Raw genomic sequence first — 19,718 nt, forward strand, 5'->3', positions numbered from 1 at the left:
GCAGTGAATTAACATATATTTTTATGATTCTTAAGACCAAAAAAGGTGTATTTTTATTCCATATCTTCACCAAGTGATGTATTAACCAAGATTTTATAGAAATATCATTCCTGTTCTGTTTGTTCTTCCAAGTTTTAGAAAAGGTTGTTGATTAGGTGTTGGTCCTATAAAAACAAGAAAAAAAAAAAAATATGATCCTGGAGGCTCGGAGTGAGACTATAAAATTCTCACATAATGTGAGTATTCTCAAGAGTTAAACATGTACACTGATAGTCGATTAGTTAAGACTTTCTATTACACCATATAGTGTTCCCCTATTTTAATAAAAGATAAAACAATTGTAAATTGTTGAAGTTGAAACATATTAGATAATAAAATGTAGGGTAGTTCATGCAACAGCTCCCACTGAATGTAGGGTTTTAGGATAGGAAAAATGATAGTTACAGTCGTAAGTGTGCAAGCGTCGTGCAATCACTTTAAAAAAAGTGAATAAATACTAGATCCACATGAAAAAAAAATTATTTTTTTAATAGTAGATTCCGTTCTTTTTTAAAATGACTGCACAATATTTACACACTCTATGACTGTATATATCATTACACTTAAGATAGTAATATGGCTAGCAAGTCCATCTTTTTGTCTATTATTGGTGTTTTTTAAAGAAATTCACTCTAATTTGGAAAAATTCAATAAACGAGCAACACAAACAGAATGAATTTAGGTCCAAATAAACAATGTCATCAGCTTTCAGATAATAGCCCAGGGTCCATAATGACCATTAAAAGCACCAAAAGAAGTTGTCATGTACTTATCTATGATATCATAAGGCCCATCTCTCCACTTGCGCGCACTCAAAACAACAAAGTCCCCTTTCGAAAACTGTTTCTACTCGAGGGATTTAGGATGGAACAAAGCAAGTCAGTTATTGCTTTCAAGCTTGTTTGTGGGTTAATTGAAATATGTGAAAAAGATGTGGGATGGTGATAATCGACCCATGAAATATATAGTTAGTGTCTTCAAACATTCTAGCGGGAGAGGGAGATAGAGAGAGAGGTGTTAGGGTTGATACTGAATTTTTTTTTTTTTTTTTTATAAAACTCAGTACTCGGGTGTCATAACTCGGGTGTCATAACCGTACCCGGCCTGGGTAGGACCGAGTGGGGTCTGGGTAAGGTGATGCAGTTTTCGACTTGAATTTTATTCGGGATGAAAATGGATACCCAAGTTCCGGATCAAACCGGAATGAAATCCGACCAGTTAAATAGTCCTATTAACAATTACAGAAGCATTAAATAGTTTAGAATTTTGTGAATCATATGAAAGGAGTCTTTGATACTAATTGTAATAATCGTGCAAGGCCATATAAAGTGTTAAACCATTGATACTAATTGTAATAATCGTGCAAGGCCATATAAAGTGTTAAACCATTGATTGTCCTAAAAATTCAGATTCATAAGAAAAGAGAAATTTAGAATAACGTAAAATTCAGAATTCAAATTCAAAATCAAAATCAAAATCAAAATCATTCCTATGATATCATGGTTAATCATTAATTGTCCTAAAAATTTAGAAGCAGTCGAAGATAATGGATTTAAACATTTAAATTGTATGTCTCGCAAGGAAAGCAACATGAGCATAACAAAACGCAATGGGGCGCATCCACAATTTCATGTTGGAAGCATTCTCTTCAATAGACATTCAGCCTCTAACCTTGTTGAAATTGACAGTAGAAAAGACCCATCCCCGTTATAATGTTATTGCCATCGATCTTGATGATGAAAAGGATGATTCCAACATAAAAAGTTAATCCCCACATCCATTGTTTATCTGCTCTCTACAATCCCCACATCCCCGACCTCTAGAGAGAATTTCGAAATTGATTGAAGCCACCAAAGGGCAACTGGATAGAAATAAAACTACTGATAATTTAAAGGATAAGGCAATGAGAGTAGAGGGCTGGTAGAGTAATCACTCTTAATAAAAGAATAAAATCTTTATCCGATTCTAATCTATGCTGAACACTGCACTTCAGCTCGGTTACCATTTACCCCAATGACAATGACCATTTCCTATTGGCTGCTGAGATCAGAACTGTTGAAACCCTAATGAAAGAATGGATACAGGAAAAACCCATATATTCTTACAAAAATGATACTAAACACATTTTACATCACTTACACCAACTCAAGAGAGCGTGAATGCCACCAAGTAAGATGGGGCCCATGACGTGAATGAAGTGAATATGGAAGGCGGAAATGATGGGGCATTCCATTGACCATCTCACTCAGAAAATGATGATCATCCAAAATGGTTTTTGCATCAATACATTCCCTTGAAAACAGGATTTGTTCGGCATATGCCAGCACCATATTCTTCATACTCTGCTTTTGTATGGCAAGCCTGCACATGGGGCACAACTTCCAGTCATAAATCCAATATTTGGAGACTCAAGAATATCTTAACTTGGGTAATGTTGATAGAGAGACCTCAATGAATCAAACATCAAAAGCTACAATGACAGAAATTAACTTCATAAATTTCTTTTGAAAGTTTGTTTGCCGACTTGAACTTAACAAATGAGTACAACATCTTGCCCAACTGAAATGATGTAATGCATTGTTTTTTGCTAACACTAGAGCAATCAAGAATCCAGCTTGTTCCTTCAAACTTTAAAATTCTCTTTACACCATTCAGCTTTTTAGCTTTGTATTAAGTGTCCCCGTCATTGTCTTCTCTGAAACCAATGAAGTGGTTCCCTTGATTCTCAAGAGGCGACATGCAAGATAGCAACTCTTTTATAATAAGTAGGTTCAGGGTATAAGCAACACTAAAGTGTGACTTCGTAACTATACCTCTGAGAAACCATACCATGTCTTCTACAGTAAAGTAGAATATGAAACTTGATGATTCAGGTGCAAAAAGAGAACCTATGCAATAATTGCCGTAATTTATGTCTATTCGGATGAGAGGGCAAAAACTTCCTACCGCAAAAAATTCAGGTGTCGATGCAAGGACAGAGCCTCCAAACCAAACCGCAAATCTCTGGATGGGATGGCTAACTACATTGACTTCCACTGGTTGTGACTGCAGACCCAAGGGTGGGAGAGAGACAGAGAAAACGAACAAAAAAAGGTCAGCATTTCCATGAGGTGATCAGTGAAACATATTCTATATATAACAAAACATATGAAAGAAATTGTAAACTATGAAGTCAGTTGTAAATATGAAACTCTTACTTTAACTTCCCCACCAAGTCGAGCCTCTGATGCAAGAACCCGAGCATCCACAATCTTCTTCAGATCCCGCTGCAACCTCCTGTGGAAGTCCTTAAACATTGTTGAGCCCCCAGATAAAACTATATTCTGAGAAGAACGGGAAAAACAAGAAAAGAAAAAATAAAATCAGAGAGTTGTACGATAAACAATTGGTTATGAACGAGGCAGAACGTGAGAAAAATTCAAATATACAAGGCATACAGCAATAACTTTCTTTCCTTTTCGGTAAGTAACAATAACCTTTCATTAATGCAAACTAAACAAAAAACAATTAATTTGAAAAAATTAGAACCTTGAAACTATAAGCAATTCAAATAACTATATGATATATCAGAACTGTCCATGCTAAAGTTTGGTAATCAAACCCCTAGGGGTTGGCTCAAGTTATGCTCTCTTCAAGTCTAAGGTTCGAATTCTCTTGGGTGCAAACAATTTTTAGATGTCATCAGACTGGAGAAACTTCCCCTTTAATTACCCAAGGTGTACTTGTGGGAAACTCCTTGCCGAGGGCCTGTGCACCCCCGAGATTAGTCAGGACTTTGTTCTCGGACACCCAGTGCCAATAAAAAAAGCTTGGAAATCAAAACAATCATGATTTTTTAATTAAGAACTGTTGGATTATGGATGCCCATAATAAATTATAGAGTATAAGAGTCCATCAAACACAACTTAAGGATAAAGGAGCAACTACAGAAGCCCCCCTTAATACTTTTTTCTTTTCATAAGTACAAGCAATCATCAGTAGGTTTAAGCCCTCCAACATAGCCACTCACAGTATTCCATTGGAATATAATAGCTCTAATAACAAAGTTTGCATAAGTTTCTTGGGCCTTTGTAGTTTACCTTATACAAAGCTCTTCTTGTGTCAATTGGTGCAGACTGAATACACTTGTCAATTACCTCTGGCAAAGGGGTGTTAAACTTGCTGCTATAAATCTCAGGACTAAAGAAAACCTGTAAACATGTCAAACAAATTACAGAAAACAGTTTCAACAGTATGCAGTTGGTAAAAAGCCATTCAAAAGCAGCAAAGTTATGATTGTAACCAGCTGTATATTATTTCCAACCTCTTTCAGAAATGTTTTGTAATTTTATTATTCTTGAACACTACATAATCTTGTCAATTGTATCACTGACATTAAAGATTATGAGAACCTTCAAATACAGTGACCAAACCAAAAACATGAACTTTTCGGGAATTTACATCAAATTCCTCATCTTTTTGGTCCACAAATGGAGGTGTTGACTGTAATTGTTTGAGAAAAATAATCTAATGTCTGTTGGAACAAATTTTTCCTTGTCGAGATTCTGGTATGGGTATATCCTTAGATTGAAATATATAAATATTTCCCAACAAACTTATCAAAACAAAAAAGATCTATTAATTTTTTTTATAGGTATGAAATAATAAATAAAAAAGATCTCCCAACAATTAATACCAGCTAATCTGATGTCCACCCCGCCTCATTGTTTGCTGAAATGGTATTTCCTACCAATCAATTTAAGAATCAAAAAACTGAAAAAGTAAAAATTCCAACACAGCGCATGTGGAATATCAATTCAAGACGACCAGGAATTGAAAAAAATATATTATTGGGAAGGATATAATAAAAACTCAATTGAACATCTAAGCAAAGAACTGAAATGTTCTGCTTTGACTGTATCAAGTGACAGACACAGATACTTGTATTTATATGAGGGAAACGTTAAGAGACAGGCAGCTACAAGACAAATAAAACCCTATAATTATAACAGGTCTCCATTACCAGCTCCTACTGACATAATTGCAACTTGCACCATATTAGCTTAAATTCTGAGACAGTTGCTCGTTAAATCTGGAAAACCACCTACTCTTCATTCAATAGAATGAACTTAGGTAGGATGGAGAAGATGGTCAAAGATAAATATATCAAACCTCAGGGCCAAGAAACCGTTCATAGCCAATATCACAAGAGTATGGTGCCCCTGTCTTTGGTTTAATACCTCTCCATTGCTTAATATACTTTGCCGGCTCTTTATCATGTTTATTGAACTCCTGAAAACGTTGGAGAAATGAGAGTTGTCATCAAGTAATTTCTAGATGAAATTCAGATTGACAAAAATTTCTAGTGGAGAAAGTAATACGAAGAACTGGAAACTTGCAATATAATGCCCAGGACAAAAGTATTGATATCCATTTGTAGCAAAATTTGTTCGACTCAAACTGTTATAAAAGTGAGTGCACCTTGACAATATCAGAACAAGTGTAGCAATATGTTTCCTTTACTTTCCGAGCAACTTCAAATGAGTCTTCAGGGGGCACATTCTCTCCTCTTTCCTACATGAAACAATACCAAAATGCAAGAGTCCACAAGAAGCCATTAAAGGGATTCAAACTTTCCAGCTATAATATATTGATGCAGATAAAACTGTTCGAATCCAACAATGAAAAGGGTCGGACAATGAGGTGTAGGATGGACCAAGAATTTCTCTCATATATCACTGCAAGGACATGTTACATTTATAACAGTAAAAAAATTCAATCAGTCTACTATTGAGTTTTTCTTTAATGAAGAACTTAAAATTGGAAAGATCAAAACATTCCAGGAGCTACATTTCAAGAATGCCAATACTGTAGGCACCAAACAACGAGCCTCTATTATTAATTTGGTATTGCTAATTAAATTAACACTACAAACTAAGTTATGTCAAAAATTTCTATTCTTCATCATAGATCCAAGGGTCTTCAATTCCACCACCTAAATCCAGCTCATTATGACATTAGAATTTGCCAACAGATTTTATTATTGGCCATGGGTGTCCGAGACAAAGTCTCGACTAATCCTAGGGGTGCATATGACCTCAGGAAACATTGACCCGACTAATCATAGGGGTGCACGGGCCCTTAGCAAGGAGTTTCCCACAAATGCACCTCCTCGGTTAATTTAAGGAGAAATTCCCCCTAGTCCGATGGCCCCAAACATGTGAAAGAATTTGCCAATAGAATTGTAATTAATAAAGGATGCGATATAATGTATATATTTAACAGCAATGATCTTCCAAACATAGCCAGCACAACCAACTTACAGTTTGTACAATGAGATTCAAGGAGAGCATACCCGCATAAGCTGCTGGACAAAAAGAGTAACATCCTTCCCGGCGATAGGAATTGACTTAATGCTGCTCCCAATTACATAACCATCTGCAACAGGTACAACATGAGTGGCCCCATCTCCAACATCCACAACCACCCCTGTCATCTCACACTAAGAAGAACTGTAGGTCAATCTAAATGGAAGAAAATAAATAAAAAAATACAAAGATGGCAGTAGAAATATGCACAGGCACATAGATCTAGATGAATGGATGGATGGACAGATATAGGTTTCAACAACCACAACAACATAAGCAGCAACCACAACAACAAAAAATAATAACCAACAGCAGCAAAGCAAAATCCAAACAACATCTGACGAGATTCCTGGCAATGCACCATTTTTTGCAGTTCGATAAATTTATTATGATCATTTTTAGAAAGAGTTGCAAGCCTAATTATGTGGATTAATAAATTCTTCTCACTTAACAAAAAAAAGAACAAGGCGCAAATAAGCATGGAAAAAAGTGTTCCAGCAATTGGTTTGAAGCTGTGCATGTCTGTATGTAATATTAAAATTCTACATTGTTAAACTAATTTTGTGGCAAGAGCTTTATCAGAAATTTTAAGGCAAGAGCTTTTTTGTGCTAGCACCCCCTTGCCTTATATCTGAGAACAGAAATGACAAATGTGAGAGCCATGCCCCTCTCTATGAACCTCACCATTGCCTCCTCCCTCCTTACAGCCCCCCTCTCCCTGGTTATCATCCAGAAAATTATCCCACAAATCCACAAATGAAACAAGTTAAAATTTCAGGTTGGGGGATACCCACAGGCATATACATACTGGAATCTTCATTCCCATCGCATGTAATGTAATGTGAAGCAAGGTGACTTAACGTGTATGAGTACGTTATAGTTCATTCTCTTACAGATATTGATTGTAATAGTAAATGTAAAACAAGAACAAGCTAAGGAATAAGGATGAAAAACTTCATAAATTTAAGTCTTCTGTAGATACAAAGGGGCATTCGAGGAGCCCAGACCTCCAAAGGAAAATACTCAAAATGACTATCAGATTCCAGATGATCCCTCTATTTTCCCTCTCTGCTCCCTTATACCCCTTGCCCCTCACAGGGCTAACTAACAAGACTAATAACTAGATGACACGAGGAAAGTAAATAACAAACTTCAAAATTAAAATGACTACAAGGAAATGAAATGCAAATGTCCCAGGGTGTGAAACGCTGCGTTGCAACTTAAGTTCCAGTTCATCCCCAAACGACACCGTCCAGTCAGGTTCATAACAAATCCTCTCCCTTTAAAGAACCTTGTCCTCAAGGTTTAGAGCAGTGATTATTCTCCTAACTCACCAGAAAGCATGAAAGCATTGGCCCACTGCCTCACTTGTGACACAGAATAATAAGATCAAGAGCAAAATAAAAGAAGTGAAACACCCGGGGTGCCTCTCTTATGTACTCTTCCATAGTTGTAAGAAAGGATAGTGGATGACCTCTAAGACGAATTTGAAATTCCTAGCAAATCCCAATCCTTTCCAAACTTCATAGAACTCAAAAAGGCCAAATGCCTGCTAGCCAGCTCGTTTATAAACATCAAGGGCTTTCACAGCCTCTTGTCTTGGCATCCCAAAAAAAACTTCTCAACAAGATTGATGATCCCATCATTGATAGCAGAGTAAATTTTAAAACTCTCTTTCAGTACCAGAGCCAAAGCATATTGTACAACATAATTGCTGAGTACTTTAATGGCTGCACCATCCCCTTCTACTGCTTCTTCCTGGAATACCGTGCTTAAACCTACATTGTTTCCCAATTTTTTTGCAAAAATAGCATGATTTACTGGGTGAGAATGATCCAAAATACCTTGGATTCCAGCAGGTTTACAAACAAATCCGCCCACATGTTTCACCTCATCAATAACGGGTTCTTGGTCATCCATGTCCAAATCCATTGATTTTACCATTCCTGGGACCACATTGGTATATATCCACGATAATCTTTTGGCAAATCCACGTCCTTTAATGCACTTTCATCACCACTTGCATCCCTTGAACGGCATAGCTCAGACTTAATCTCCTCCAATTTCTTTTCCAGCTCATATTTCAGAATTTGAGTTCTCTCATTTACCCTTAAGTTTATCTCCTCCTCTTGCTCCAGATTGCTCACGTCTAGCTCTCAGTGCAGCAACTTCTTCTTCTTTCTTCAAGAGCCCTTTGTGTGCTTCATGTCGCTCTTTCTCCCTTAGTTTGTTCTCCCGTTGTTGCTTCAAGATAAATTCATCCATGGCAGCAAACCTTGATCCTAGAATGACTGCAGACGAAGAATCTTCAGTTCCAATTTTATCCTTAATTGGCGTATGAGGGCCACAGACAATACATTTTGCTTTTGCTCCATATTCAAGGGTGGAGATCATCTTATGTATCTCCTTCGGACCATTTGCAATGGATTCAACCACTCTTTTCAATGCTATGTTTCCTTGGTTGATCTTTGCTATCTGCATTTTTGCCTCGAATCCAATTTGACCAGCCTGCTCAATATTTTCAGATCCCCCCATGTCTACAAGCATCAGGCGTCCTCCCATTGTTGGGACATCAAGGATTATCATGCAGTGGCTTTGAGAACTTCTATCATTACAAAGGGTACTTCTAACAATCCTTCGCTTCTCCACCTTTTGTATCTCTTTCGAAATCTTTCCGGCTTCATTTCCTGAAATATATGCTGCATTCTTTGCCTTCTTTACTGCTTCCCAGCCATTCTCACAGCAATCCATTTTGACCTGCATGCGACCACAACCAGATGCAATCTGTGCATCACCCTGAGCCCATAATCTTGTCAATTCATTCTCTAGAGTCTCAACAATTCCTGCACTTGACCCACCCCAAACTATGGCAACTACAACACCAGAAATAATGTAGTCAACCAACAACAATGGCTTATTAACTCCAACTACAGAGAAACAGATAGGAGCTTTTCCTCCTAGACATATATATTGAATGAGAAACGATTTGGAACGGTCCGTCCATAACTAAGGCTTTAACAACCTCTAATAAAAACCCACCACGCCAGATCTTAAAATACAACCGGCCTCAGCAAATCCCATATAATCCCCACCCCTCACTTTCTCCCCTCTCTTTCTACCCTCTCTCTCTCTCTCTCTCTCTCTCTCTCTCTCTGCTATTTGACCACCGGGGCTTTACCAGAACCAAAGACCTTTTTGCAAATGTTGCAGACGCGAGGGGATTCTTTTGCAAGTGCAGAAGCTTGTTCTTCTACTCATTCATGATCAGCCTTGATGCGAGGGAAACATTTTGCAGCTGCAAAAAGGGTGTTTGTGTTCATGTTCATAATCAAACAACTGGGTCCAACTCAGCCTTGGAAATATTCAGCTTGATGCAAAGTCTGCCATTCCCGTTGGTATTCTCGCCCAAAACGATGGAAACTTTTGCACCCATTTAATCATGCTTTTGATTTTGTGAAGCTTTGGCCATTCTGAAATTGGCAATAGAGATTGATGGGTTTTATCTCTCTACTAAGGAATTTGATCTTTGCCCAACGGAGTGGTTATTGTAACATGCAGGCACCACTTCTAATTATTCCTAATTGTATGTTGTTTCTCCTTATTTTTTTTCAACAAATCTTTGTCATCAAAGAGTTCGTTAATTTATAAAATAAAAATGCTTTCTAACGATTGCTGGGCTCAAACTATGACAGTCTCTTTCACCTATTTTTTGTGGTGGTTATGGGTTGGGAAAGGGAAAGAACCTGTCTCAAATGGTCCTAGGAGAGAGTGAGGGGGGCTTCGAGGTTCTGGTCCTGGAAAGGGGGGTTTTTGTTTCCATGTAAGGGGGAGGGGGGCTCTAGAGGTTTTTGGAGAGGGAGGAGAGGGGAAGGGTTACTAGAGAGGGTGAAGGCTTTTTGTTTCTTCATCCTCTGTTGTGCGTACACATGAGAGTTGATATGGAAGGCCCACTTGGCACTCAATCGTTGGAGGGCTGTTATTTGGAAGATAGCAGACCGACCGGCCATAAGTTATTCTCATATTGAATACCCTCATTCCTTTAGGTCCGTTTGTGTTTATTATCTCTGTGAAATGAAGGTCAACCAAATAGTCTCCAGGAGGAAGATCATTGAAATGATAAGAAAATTTTCCCAATTGTGCAAACTGATAGATGAGTGAAAAATCTCCGTCCTGAGTTATTGATTCATTAGTTTGGAAAACATTTCCCCCCTCATAATGTGTGTCATGGACAAATTTTGTACTGGAATCTACCTCGTTTACAGCCTCGCCTCCAGCACTTATAAATAGCACCCATCTAGAAGGAGGGCACCGTGTACAACGATCCTAGGCACAAGAAATTGAGAATTGAGAGGTGACAAGAAATAGGGTTTGATTTTGGTAAGAGAAGGTGGGATTGGAGTTTGGGCGAGAAACGAACTTAAGATCTAGTTTAGACACCTTTCTTAGTTTTGTGATGGCTTTGGTTTAGAGAACTCATACTAAACTCTGAGAGAGAAAGGGAGAGCCATACCAGGTTGTGGTTGGGGATCCAATCGAGAGGATTCCACTGGAACAGAGGTTGGGATTCGGCCACCAGTTGCTCCACCGTGTATTGTTGCACCATGATGAAGGAACGACCCTGTCCTCCTGAAGATGTAGTCGCTTGTTGGAGGCAATAGCGATGGTGACCTAAGCAAAGAGAGAGGGCCATATGTGGACATGGTTGGAGAACCAACGGGTACCGCTGTTTGCAAGTCCTCCTGGAGCAGAGAAGTCGTAGGGCTAAGTTCTCTTCCCTATAGGTTTCCCATGGAGGATGCCATGTGAGGCGTAGAAAAACATCCCTACATCTACAATTAATCAGCGTATTAGAATCATTGATGTTGTTGATGAGGTGCATCTCGATGATCAAGTGCGTTTGCAATCTCTCTAGGAAACCCGAGCAAGATCATGTCGGCTTTGAAGGTCTCTAGATGCACGAGAGGATCTTTGGACCTGTTGTACATCTTGACCTGGGAACTTGAAACTTTGGAGCTAGGGGCGCGACCATCACTTTCGCGCTATAGAGCTAGTCAGTCCTGTTAAGCAACTAGTCAACCGATGACGAGGCCACTATCCTCTTTGCCATCTCCTCATACTTTTCCATGAGGCTACGCAATTCGTGGTTCATCCTCCTCCATTCTTCTTTTTGTGAGATCAATATCTAACGGCGTGTTAATGAAGGAGAGAAACGAAATACAAAGAGGGAAATCTGAAGGTTGAGAACATAAGTTGGGATTTCCGAAAGAATTTTTGAGAACAGATGAAAGGGGAATTTCTTTGGGGACAATTTCCGTATGCACTGCCACTATCTCTTCCACCTCGATTGCATTTTCTTCTTCCTCCTACGCCGTTTGGTCTTCGCAGACCAAGAAGGATTCCTGCACTTGATGCTTGAAAACGTTGTAATTTGCATGTATTCGGTCAAGAATCTTTTCCATCAACAGCAAATTTGCTTGCTATTTGTTGAAGTTTACCCCGTCCCCCATGAAGGATCGTTGGACTCTAGATAGTTCCTTCTCTTACAGATACTAATTGTAATAGTAAATGTAAAACAAGAACAAACTATGGAATAAGGGTGAAAAACTTCATAAATTCAAGTCTGCTGTAGATACAAAGGGGCATTCAAGGGGCCCAAACCTCCAAAGGAAAATACTCAAAATGACTATCAGATTCCAGATGATCCCTCTATTTTCCCTCTCTGCTCCCTTATACCCCTCGCATGACTAATTAACGAGACTAATAACGAGATGACACGTGGAAAGTAAACAACAAACTTCAAAATTTAAATGACTAAAAGGAAATGAAATGCAAATGTCCCAAGGCATGAAACACTGCGTTGCAACTTAAGTTCCAGTTCATCCCCAAACAACACCGTCTAGTCAGGTTCATAACAGAGTAATTAACGTGTTAAAGTGAGGGTTTGAGCTAGCCTGAGGTGTGAGTCTATGAATGAGTTTACAAATGTTTGTGCGCACCTATATTGTTGGTGGGAGGAAGTGACGTGTGTGTAGTTGTACCATATAAGTTTGCTTTTGTTTCAATATCTCCACCTCCTCCATGTAAGTTTTCTTAAGTAAAAACAGAGTTATTATAAAAATTGCAAATGTTTTTTTTGCTAAGAGTAGTAAGTGGGGTTTGCTACTGCCATTTCTCAACCCCATATGAGGCCTCCAGCGATTTCTCAGTGAAATTTTATGGTTACTAGTAGTCACTTGAATGAGCAATGTCAGAATTGCAGATTGAATTCAAGAAGTCAACTATTCGAATTAAATTTGAATTAAATCTTGCACCATTTGATAGGAACCTAGACAATAACGAGGTAGAAATTTTCCACTTAGGGTAGTAGAACACCACAAACTCCACTTGGGGCTGGAAAAGACCACAATTTTCACAAGAAAATTCTCAACATTTTTATTAACAACATGTGGCCTTTAAATAGGCTACACAATAACCACCCAAATTCAAATACTACTCTACTTAAAACTGACTATATAACTAGCCAATTTAAAATATTAAAACTATTTTAACATTTTAAAATTAAAACTATTTTAATATTTTAAAACTAGTGTTACTTGTGCAAGAAAGATGATCATCTGTTTCTGCATTGTCAGGTGGCAAATACTATTTGGGATGAGATTTTCAGCAGGTCGGGTGTAGCTTGGGTGATGCCCAAGAGAGTGGTGGATCTATTGGCTTGTTGGAAAGGATATATGGGCAGCCATCATATTGCTGATATTTGGAAGATAATTCCTCTATATTTAATGTGGTGTTTACGGCTAGAAAGGAATTGATGCTGTTTTGATGATAGAGAACATTTTTTGGGAGAATTTACAGAGTTTTTCTTTCGAACTCTTTGCTTTTGGGCAATAACTCTTGTACTGAATGGGGATATTTTAAATGCTTCTGTTTTAGACTTTGCTAGTTCCTAGTTCATAGCTTGTATTTAAGTGTTTCCATTTGTATACTTCCTGTGTACTTGAGTTATGTCTAAGTACTTGCATTAATAAAATCTCTTATTACTTGTAAAAAAAAAATATATTAAAACTACTCAAACCAAATCCTAACACCATCTGAAATAAATTATAAGCAGCGAATGTCGTGATTCTAAATCCGCGAAAAAAAATAAGAAACTTGAACATCGAAACCAACCTTAGACGTTGTGTAACCGGCCGCAAGAGCAAGGACGGAATTCACCGCTATATAAAGCCCAGGAACATTGAACGTTTCGAACATAATTTCACCAGTATACTCGCGACTCTCCGGTGCAGTAAGCGGACTCTCTGTCAAGAGAAAGTAATGATCCTCTGGATCACACCGCAAATAGTTAAATATACACTGCTGCCAAAATCGCTCCATTGCATCCCAGTTGTCCACCTGACCATTCCGAATCGGATAGCTGAGATTGTAAGTACTACTAGATCGGGATCTCGCAAGCGCCTCATCCCCGATAAAGAAGTCGAGATCGGCCATTACGCCCGCACTGTGCTGCGCCTGCCAATTGGCTTTTGAAGAGGTTCTTGATTGGTTCAAAAACGATTCGTTTATGGCAACTACCGTCGGAGCGATGAAGCACGGTTCAACATTACCGGCGAACCCCATCTTAGTATAGCTGTAAAAAAAAGAAAGAAAAAAAGGGACACAGAACTTATTGAAAACCCAATTGATGAATAATTTTGTCAAATTGCTGGAGTCCCCATGGGTTGTAAGAATCAGATTGATATAAACCCACATGAATATAGGTAAAATTAAGCAAATCCAATTGAGGAATTTCGTCAAACAGTTTTTGCGCCTATATATACTACATACACAAATACACCACTAACTATGGAGACGTATAAAAGTGTACCCGGTGCCGTTGTCGATTACTACAGCGGGACGAGAGGTAGCTGGGTCCATGAGGATAAGAGAGAAGGAGATGTCTGCGTTGAAGGCGGACCTGTGGCTAAGATCCGAGAGACTGTTTAGGGCAGAGGATCATGGTAGAGAAGGGCAGTTTGTGGAGCGCGAGGAAGAAGGAGGAGGAGGTGTTAGTGATGGCGATGCAGACTTGGATCGTAAGCGAAAGCAGCCACTCAACGTACAGGAGTTGGTGATTGAACCACCCATTTCAACAAAAAAGAGGAGCATATAAAGCGAATGGAGCTAGTCGTAACAACTTCGTCGACATGGTTGTGCGTGTGAGAGTGTGTGCGCTCGTTTCTTCGATACTTTTCTTGGCAATGAAACAACAGAACCACCGATCTGATGCCTCTCTCTCTCTCTCTCTCTCTCTCTCTCTCTCTCTGGTTGGGTTTGTTTTGTTTCTTTTGCTGGTGCAATTCGTCATTTTACGCTCCAAAAAACACAATAAATATACTGTCCGATTTGTCGTTAATAGTTTTAGAGTATGACGGGGTCTTTGGACCGTGTGATTTGGGAACCTGAGAAAGGTAGCAACGGTTAGATTTCAGCCCTAGATAGCACCTTTGGGCCCCACAAGATGTCCGAAATCAAGTGGCTGCAAAATCGTGGGAGACGTTGACGATGAGTGGGGTCGTGTTTTCAGAGAATACGAGAGAGGGAGAGAGACAGATAATAGTACTGCAGACTCAGAGAGAGAGAGAGAGAGAGAGGGAGAGAGAGAAATTCATTAGGAAAAAACCGAAACAGATAACAAAAACAAAAAATAAAAAACAAAAAAACATAGAGAGATGATGATTATTTATTTCCATGCTGTGGGTTTTTTATGGTAAAAGAAATTAAGGAGTTTTAGAGAGAGACTTCTTAGGATTTTGTCGAAGTAGTATAATCAAAATATGTTTGGGGGCCTTTGGTTGCCTAACCCTTAATTAAATTTTGGCAAAAAATCGTGAAAACCAACGTAGATTAGACTTTACTACTTCTTTAGCAATTCCTAATGATTTATTTTATTTAAGATTGTTCATCCAGATTCTGATCCGAAAATTCGGATATATTGGATCAGAACCGAAATTTCAAATTCGGGCCTGAACCTGGATTGGATTAGTCCGAATCAAACTCGGGCCGAAACTCGGATGAATCCGAGTTTTAAACCTGGAACTTGGGTTTGACCCAATTTTTTTTTTTTTTTTTTTTTTTCTTTTTTGTAAACAGACAACTTTAAAACCATTCACACTCTAATCTATGTTCTGCTGCTTTGGCTAACTTCAAACTAATAGTTCATGAAGATTGTCAAGATCAAAGAAAGGTTGGGGCTTTGTTTTTGTGTTCAATCTTGTGGGTTTTTCGAGGAAATGGTTTTCAGGATTTTATTTGTGTAAAGCAAATCAAAGTCATTTCTGCTTGAGCTTTCTCCTTTTTCAGTCCATGGAGATGTGCTAGAATGTTATTGGAGTACATTTTTCTTTAAAATCCATGATTACCTATAAAATAAGACAAAGAAAGCAAAGTTATACCTTGCAAGAATAGAGGAACATGAGAGAGAGAAACCATAACGCCAGCCATTTGAGGTCGGGAATAAACCATCAACAGAATGAACGAGAGGCCTAACACACCAAGCGGTAAATATAGGATTCCAAAGGCCACCCAGTTACTCACTGTACGTGGAAAAAATAATCGCAAGAAATGGATCTGACATGGGACTCAGAACCTGCTAGATTAATCGGCATGTAGATGGGATGGGCGGTGTCTCTGAGACCAATCAAGTCAACCCAGCCAAGCACGAAATCAAAGCTAGGCCAGCTGACCATATGGACTTGACCTGGGCAAAACATAGTGAAGAACCCAAAGGGAAAAGTAACAATTGTCGATCGGTGAAGAACCAATCAACGAGGGAAAACCCATGCACCTAGACTCGATTTGGGATGAAGATAGATAAAAAAAAAAAAAAAAAAAAAAAAAAAAAAAAAAAAAAAAAAAAACCAGTGAACAAATGAAGGCAAACATGTATAATAAGAAAAAAAGCCTGCAAGCTATACGAAGAAAGAAGCTCTGATGATGGAAATCGGGAGAAGAGGATGCTAGCTTTTCCAAGAACAGATGCGACAACACCTATGTAGGACACTGAAAAGTCCAATCAGGTGTTTCTCCTAGCTCTTTCTTTCCTTAGAGTGTCATAAGGGTAAAATCAGGTTGTCGTCGTTTTGTAACTTGAAAAAATAAAAATAAATCGGGTTTCAAATTTAAATCCGGAACCTGGGTACTGTACCTGTAACCGTAACTGTGTATACCTGATTATATAGATCCAGTTTTCGGCCCAAATTCCATCCGCGCCAAAAATCGCATTTGGAATCCAATTATCCAGATTTTGGACTGGACTAGAAAAAAATCCGACCCGTATGAACAGTCCTAATTTTATTCAATGACAAATGTAAACTATTACAGCGGCCTCTAATGAGTGACTCAATATAAATTGAGAGCTTAGGCAAATTTTTGAAATAAGGCATTTTATAGTTGAGTAGTGCTAGATCCAATTATGGATTGTGCAAGCATTGTGCAAGAATCGTGTAAGCATCATACACACTTTAAAAAAAATGAGCAAATTTGAGATCCACATAAAAAAAATTACAATAAATCTATATGTAGTCATTTTTGTGTATTTCTTGCACACTCTATTGATGAGATTGGTTGCGTTACTTTTTTTAATATAAAATAATTGATTTGGCCAATCACGTTAGTATAGTGCACAAAAAGTACGTAAAAATGACTGTATGTAGCAGAATTTAAAAAATTAATATTAGTATTTTAACGGTAAACTCTACTTATTTTTCAAAAAAAGTATGTAATGCTTGCACATCCAATGATTGTATCTAATATTACTATTTATATAATTATAATATAATGAGATACATCATGTTAAATATAAATATATTTAAAAATTATTTAAAATTACTATTTATATAATTATAATATAATGAGATACATCATGTTAACATTTCAGCCTCTATAGGATGCAAATAATCAAATTTTCTATATAAGATTTATTAAGATATCATTTTTAATAGATATTAGGCATTGTTGCCAACTGTTATGAGAGTTTTCAATAACATTCTACAAGCAATTTTTGCATTTCGTAAATATACATATCAATGCTTCAATTGGAGTATTACTTTAATTATAAAAATATATTTAAACCATAAAGATTATAATCTATGCCATGTTTTAGAAAATTTTTAAGATCAAGACAATCTTTTTTATACACCATATTTTAAAAATTTTGGAAAAATATTATTCATATTATATCACACGTCTCTCCTCATTTATTATAATCTCAAACATTAACTATACCCACATGCAATATGGATGGAATATTAAGAAAAATGGGTGTATTTAATACAACACTAGTTCGGTTTTATTTATTTATTTATTTATTTTTTAAGTTGCAAGGGCCATTTTTTGGAGCTAAGTATAAAATGCACCTGTTCTTTGTGGATTTGTTTTTCCTTCTAAAAGAACACATAATATATTTATGTGGACTTGGTTGGCCTCAGCATTTGGGAGGCCTGATCAAGTGGCTAGGGCATGTTTGGCTAATGAAATAAGATGAAAAATTGTGAGAAATATGTGAATAATAGTGAAATAGTTTATAAATAGTAATAAAACAATTTGAATTAAGATGTTTTATTAAGTTTTGAAAAAGAAGACAAAACAAATTGAATAAAAATATTATAAGTTAAAAAAATTTGAATATTATTTTTCTTTTAAAATTTGTAAATTTTATTATTTTCTTATATTTTATTTAAAAATTTGAGAAAATTGTATATGATTTTGTGTTTAGATAATCATTAAGTAATTATTAGATAAAAAAATTAAAAATTATTTTATATTTGAGTAATTTTTTTAAAAAATTTATAAAAAATTTTGAGATGAGTTTGCTTGCCTTTGAGCCGCCCCTACGGCACCTCTATATCTTTTTGTCACCTATTTCCTCTTTTTGTTGTACTCGCTCGTGGTCCTCCAACGAACAACACCAAGCTCCTCCAATATCCTCTACATAACTATATGATCCTCTATCTCTCTGTCTCTCTCCATGTATACATTTTGTTTTGGGATGTTTTCTATTGTGAATTTCCCTAGTTGAATGGTTCATTTGTTAACTTTTCATATATCATCGAAGGAAAGATTGCACTAGCTTATTGGCTTTAATTTCTTTATCCGTTTAAATGAATAGCAGATGTTTGGAGAATAAAATAAGATGAAAATCTCATGAATAGTAATAAAATAATTTGTGAATAATAAAACGATAGTTTGAGTTGTTCTATGAAATTTTGGAAAATGTACATTAAAAGATTGAATAAAAAATATTATAAAATTAAAATATTATTAGAATTTAATTTTTTAATATTATTTTTATTTTAAAATTTAAAAAAATTTAAATTATTTTTAATTTATTAGTTTGAAAAAATGGTAATGATTAGTTTAAAAAAGTTGCCATAAATTAATAATTAATTTAAAAATATTTATATTTAAGTGATGTTTAAAAAAATAATGAGAGAGGCCAAAATTATTTCCAAACATTCCGTGGTACGTAATTGCCTAGTGAGCTTTGCTCTTGTGCAGGACACGCATCACGGCACTTTGAGTAGCTGGTGGAAATAGAGGGAAGATAAGAGGAGCATGGGTTCAAGTGTTTGGCACTTTGGGGACATGTGATCGGGGGCATCGAGTTCATGGCTATAATTATTATTTTTATCTTAAATCTCATGCTCCAATTATTAAGGGTTGGTTTAGTTACATAAAATTAAATTAAATTATTTTATTTTATATAATTATTATAATTTTTTAAAATTTTTACATAAAATATAATAAATAATTTAATTTTTTTAAATTTTAAAATAAAAATAATATTATAACAATATTTTTTTAAATTTTTAACAAAACATCTTATCCCATCTCATATGTATTGAAATCTAAAGTTTTGTTTAGATTTAAAAATCATCTTAACTCATTTTATTTTATTTAATTATTATAATTTTTTCAAATTTTTAAATAAAATATAATAAATAATTTAATTTTTTAAATTTTTAACAAAACATCTTACCCTATCTCATATGAATTGCGTAACCTAATGAGATCCAAAGCTTTGTTTATATTTAAAAATCATCTTCACTCATTTTATTTTATTCAATTATTATAATTTTTTCAAATTTTTAAATAAAATATAATAAATAATTTAAATTTTTTAAATTTTAAAATAAAACTAAAAAATTATATTTTAATAATATTTTATTTCACTCCATGTCTCCCCTCAACTCAACTTACAAATCTCGTCTAAACAAATTTTACAGACAACGTTAACCAAACAAAGTTTAGAACCGAGAAGCACCAGCAGACAAGCCCATGCATCTTTTATAT

At 36.3% G+C, this 19,718-nt stretch overlaps 1 protein-coding gene across 1 annotated transcript; it reads right to left on the bottom strand.

Moving 5' to 3' along the window:
* Positions 1–1,959: 1,959 nt before the first annotated feature.
* LOC121254920 (actin-related protein 3) lies at positions 1,960–14,733 on the bottom strand. Its single transcript, XM_041155151.1, has 9 exons — positions 14,254–14,733; positions 13,557–14,016; positions 6,374–6,520; positions 5,500–5,592; positions 5,191–5,310; positions 4,119–4,229; positions 3,237–3,362; positions 2,986–3,084; positions 1,960–2,400 (listed from the first exon to the last, which is right to left on the bottom strand). The coding sequence occupies exons 1-9, from the start codon at positions 14,301–14,303 to the stop codon at positions 2,320–2,322; spliced, it is 1,287 nt and encodes a 428-aa protein (XP_041011085.1). The 5' UTR covers positions 14,304–14,733; the 3' UTR covers positions 1,960–2,319.
* Between the last annotated feature and the right edge of the window lie 4,985 nt (positions 14,734–19,718).

Source organism: Juglans microcarpa x Juglans regia, chromosome 3D, assembly GCF_004785595.1.
Source record: "Juglans microcarpa x Juglans regia isolate MS1-56 chromosome 3D, Jm3101_v1.0, whole genome shotgun sequence".
In the NCBI taxonomy this organism is placed as follows: Eukaryota; Viridiplantae; Streptophyta; class Magnoliopsida; order Fagales; family Juglandaceae; genus Juglans; species Juglans microcarpa x Juglans regia.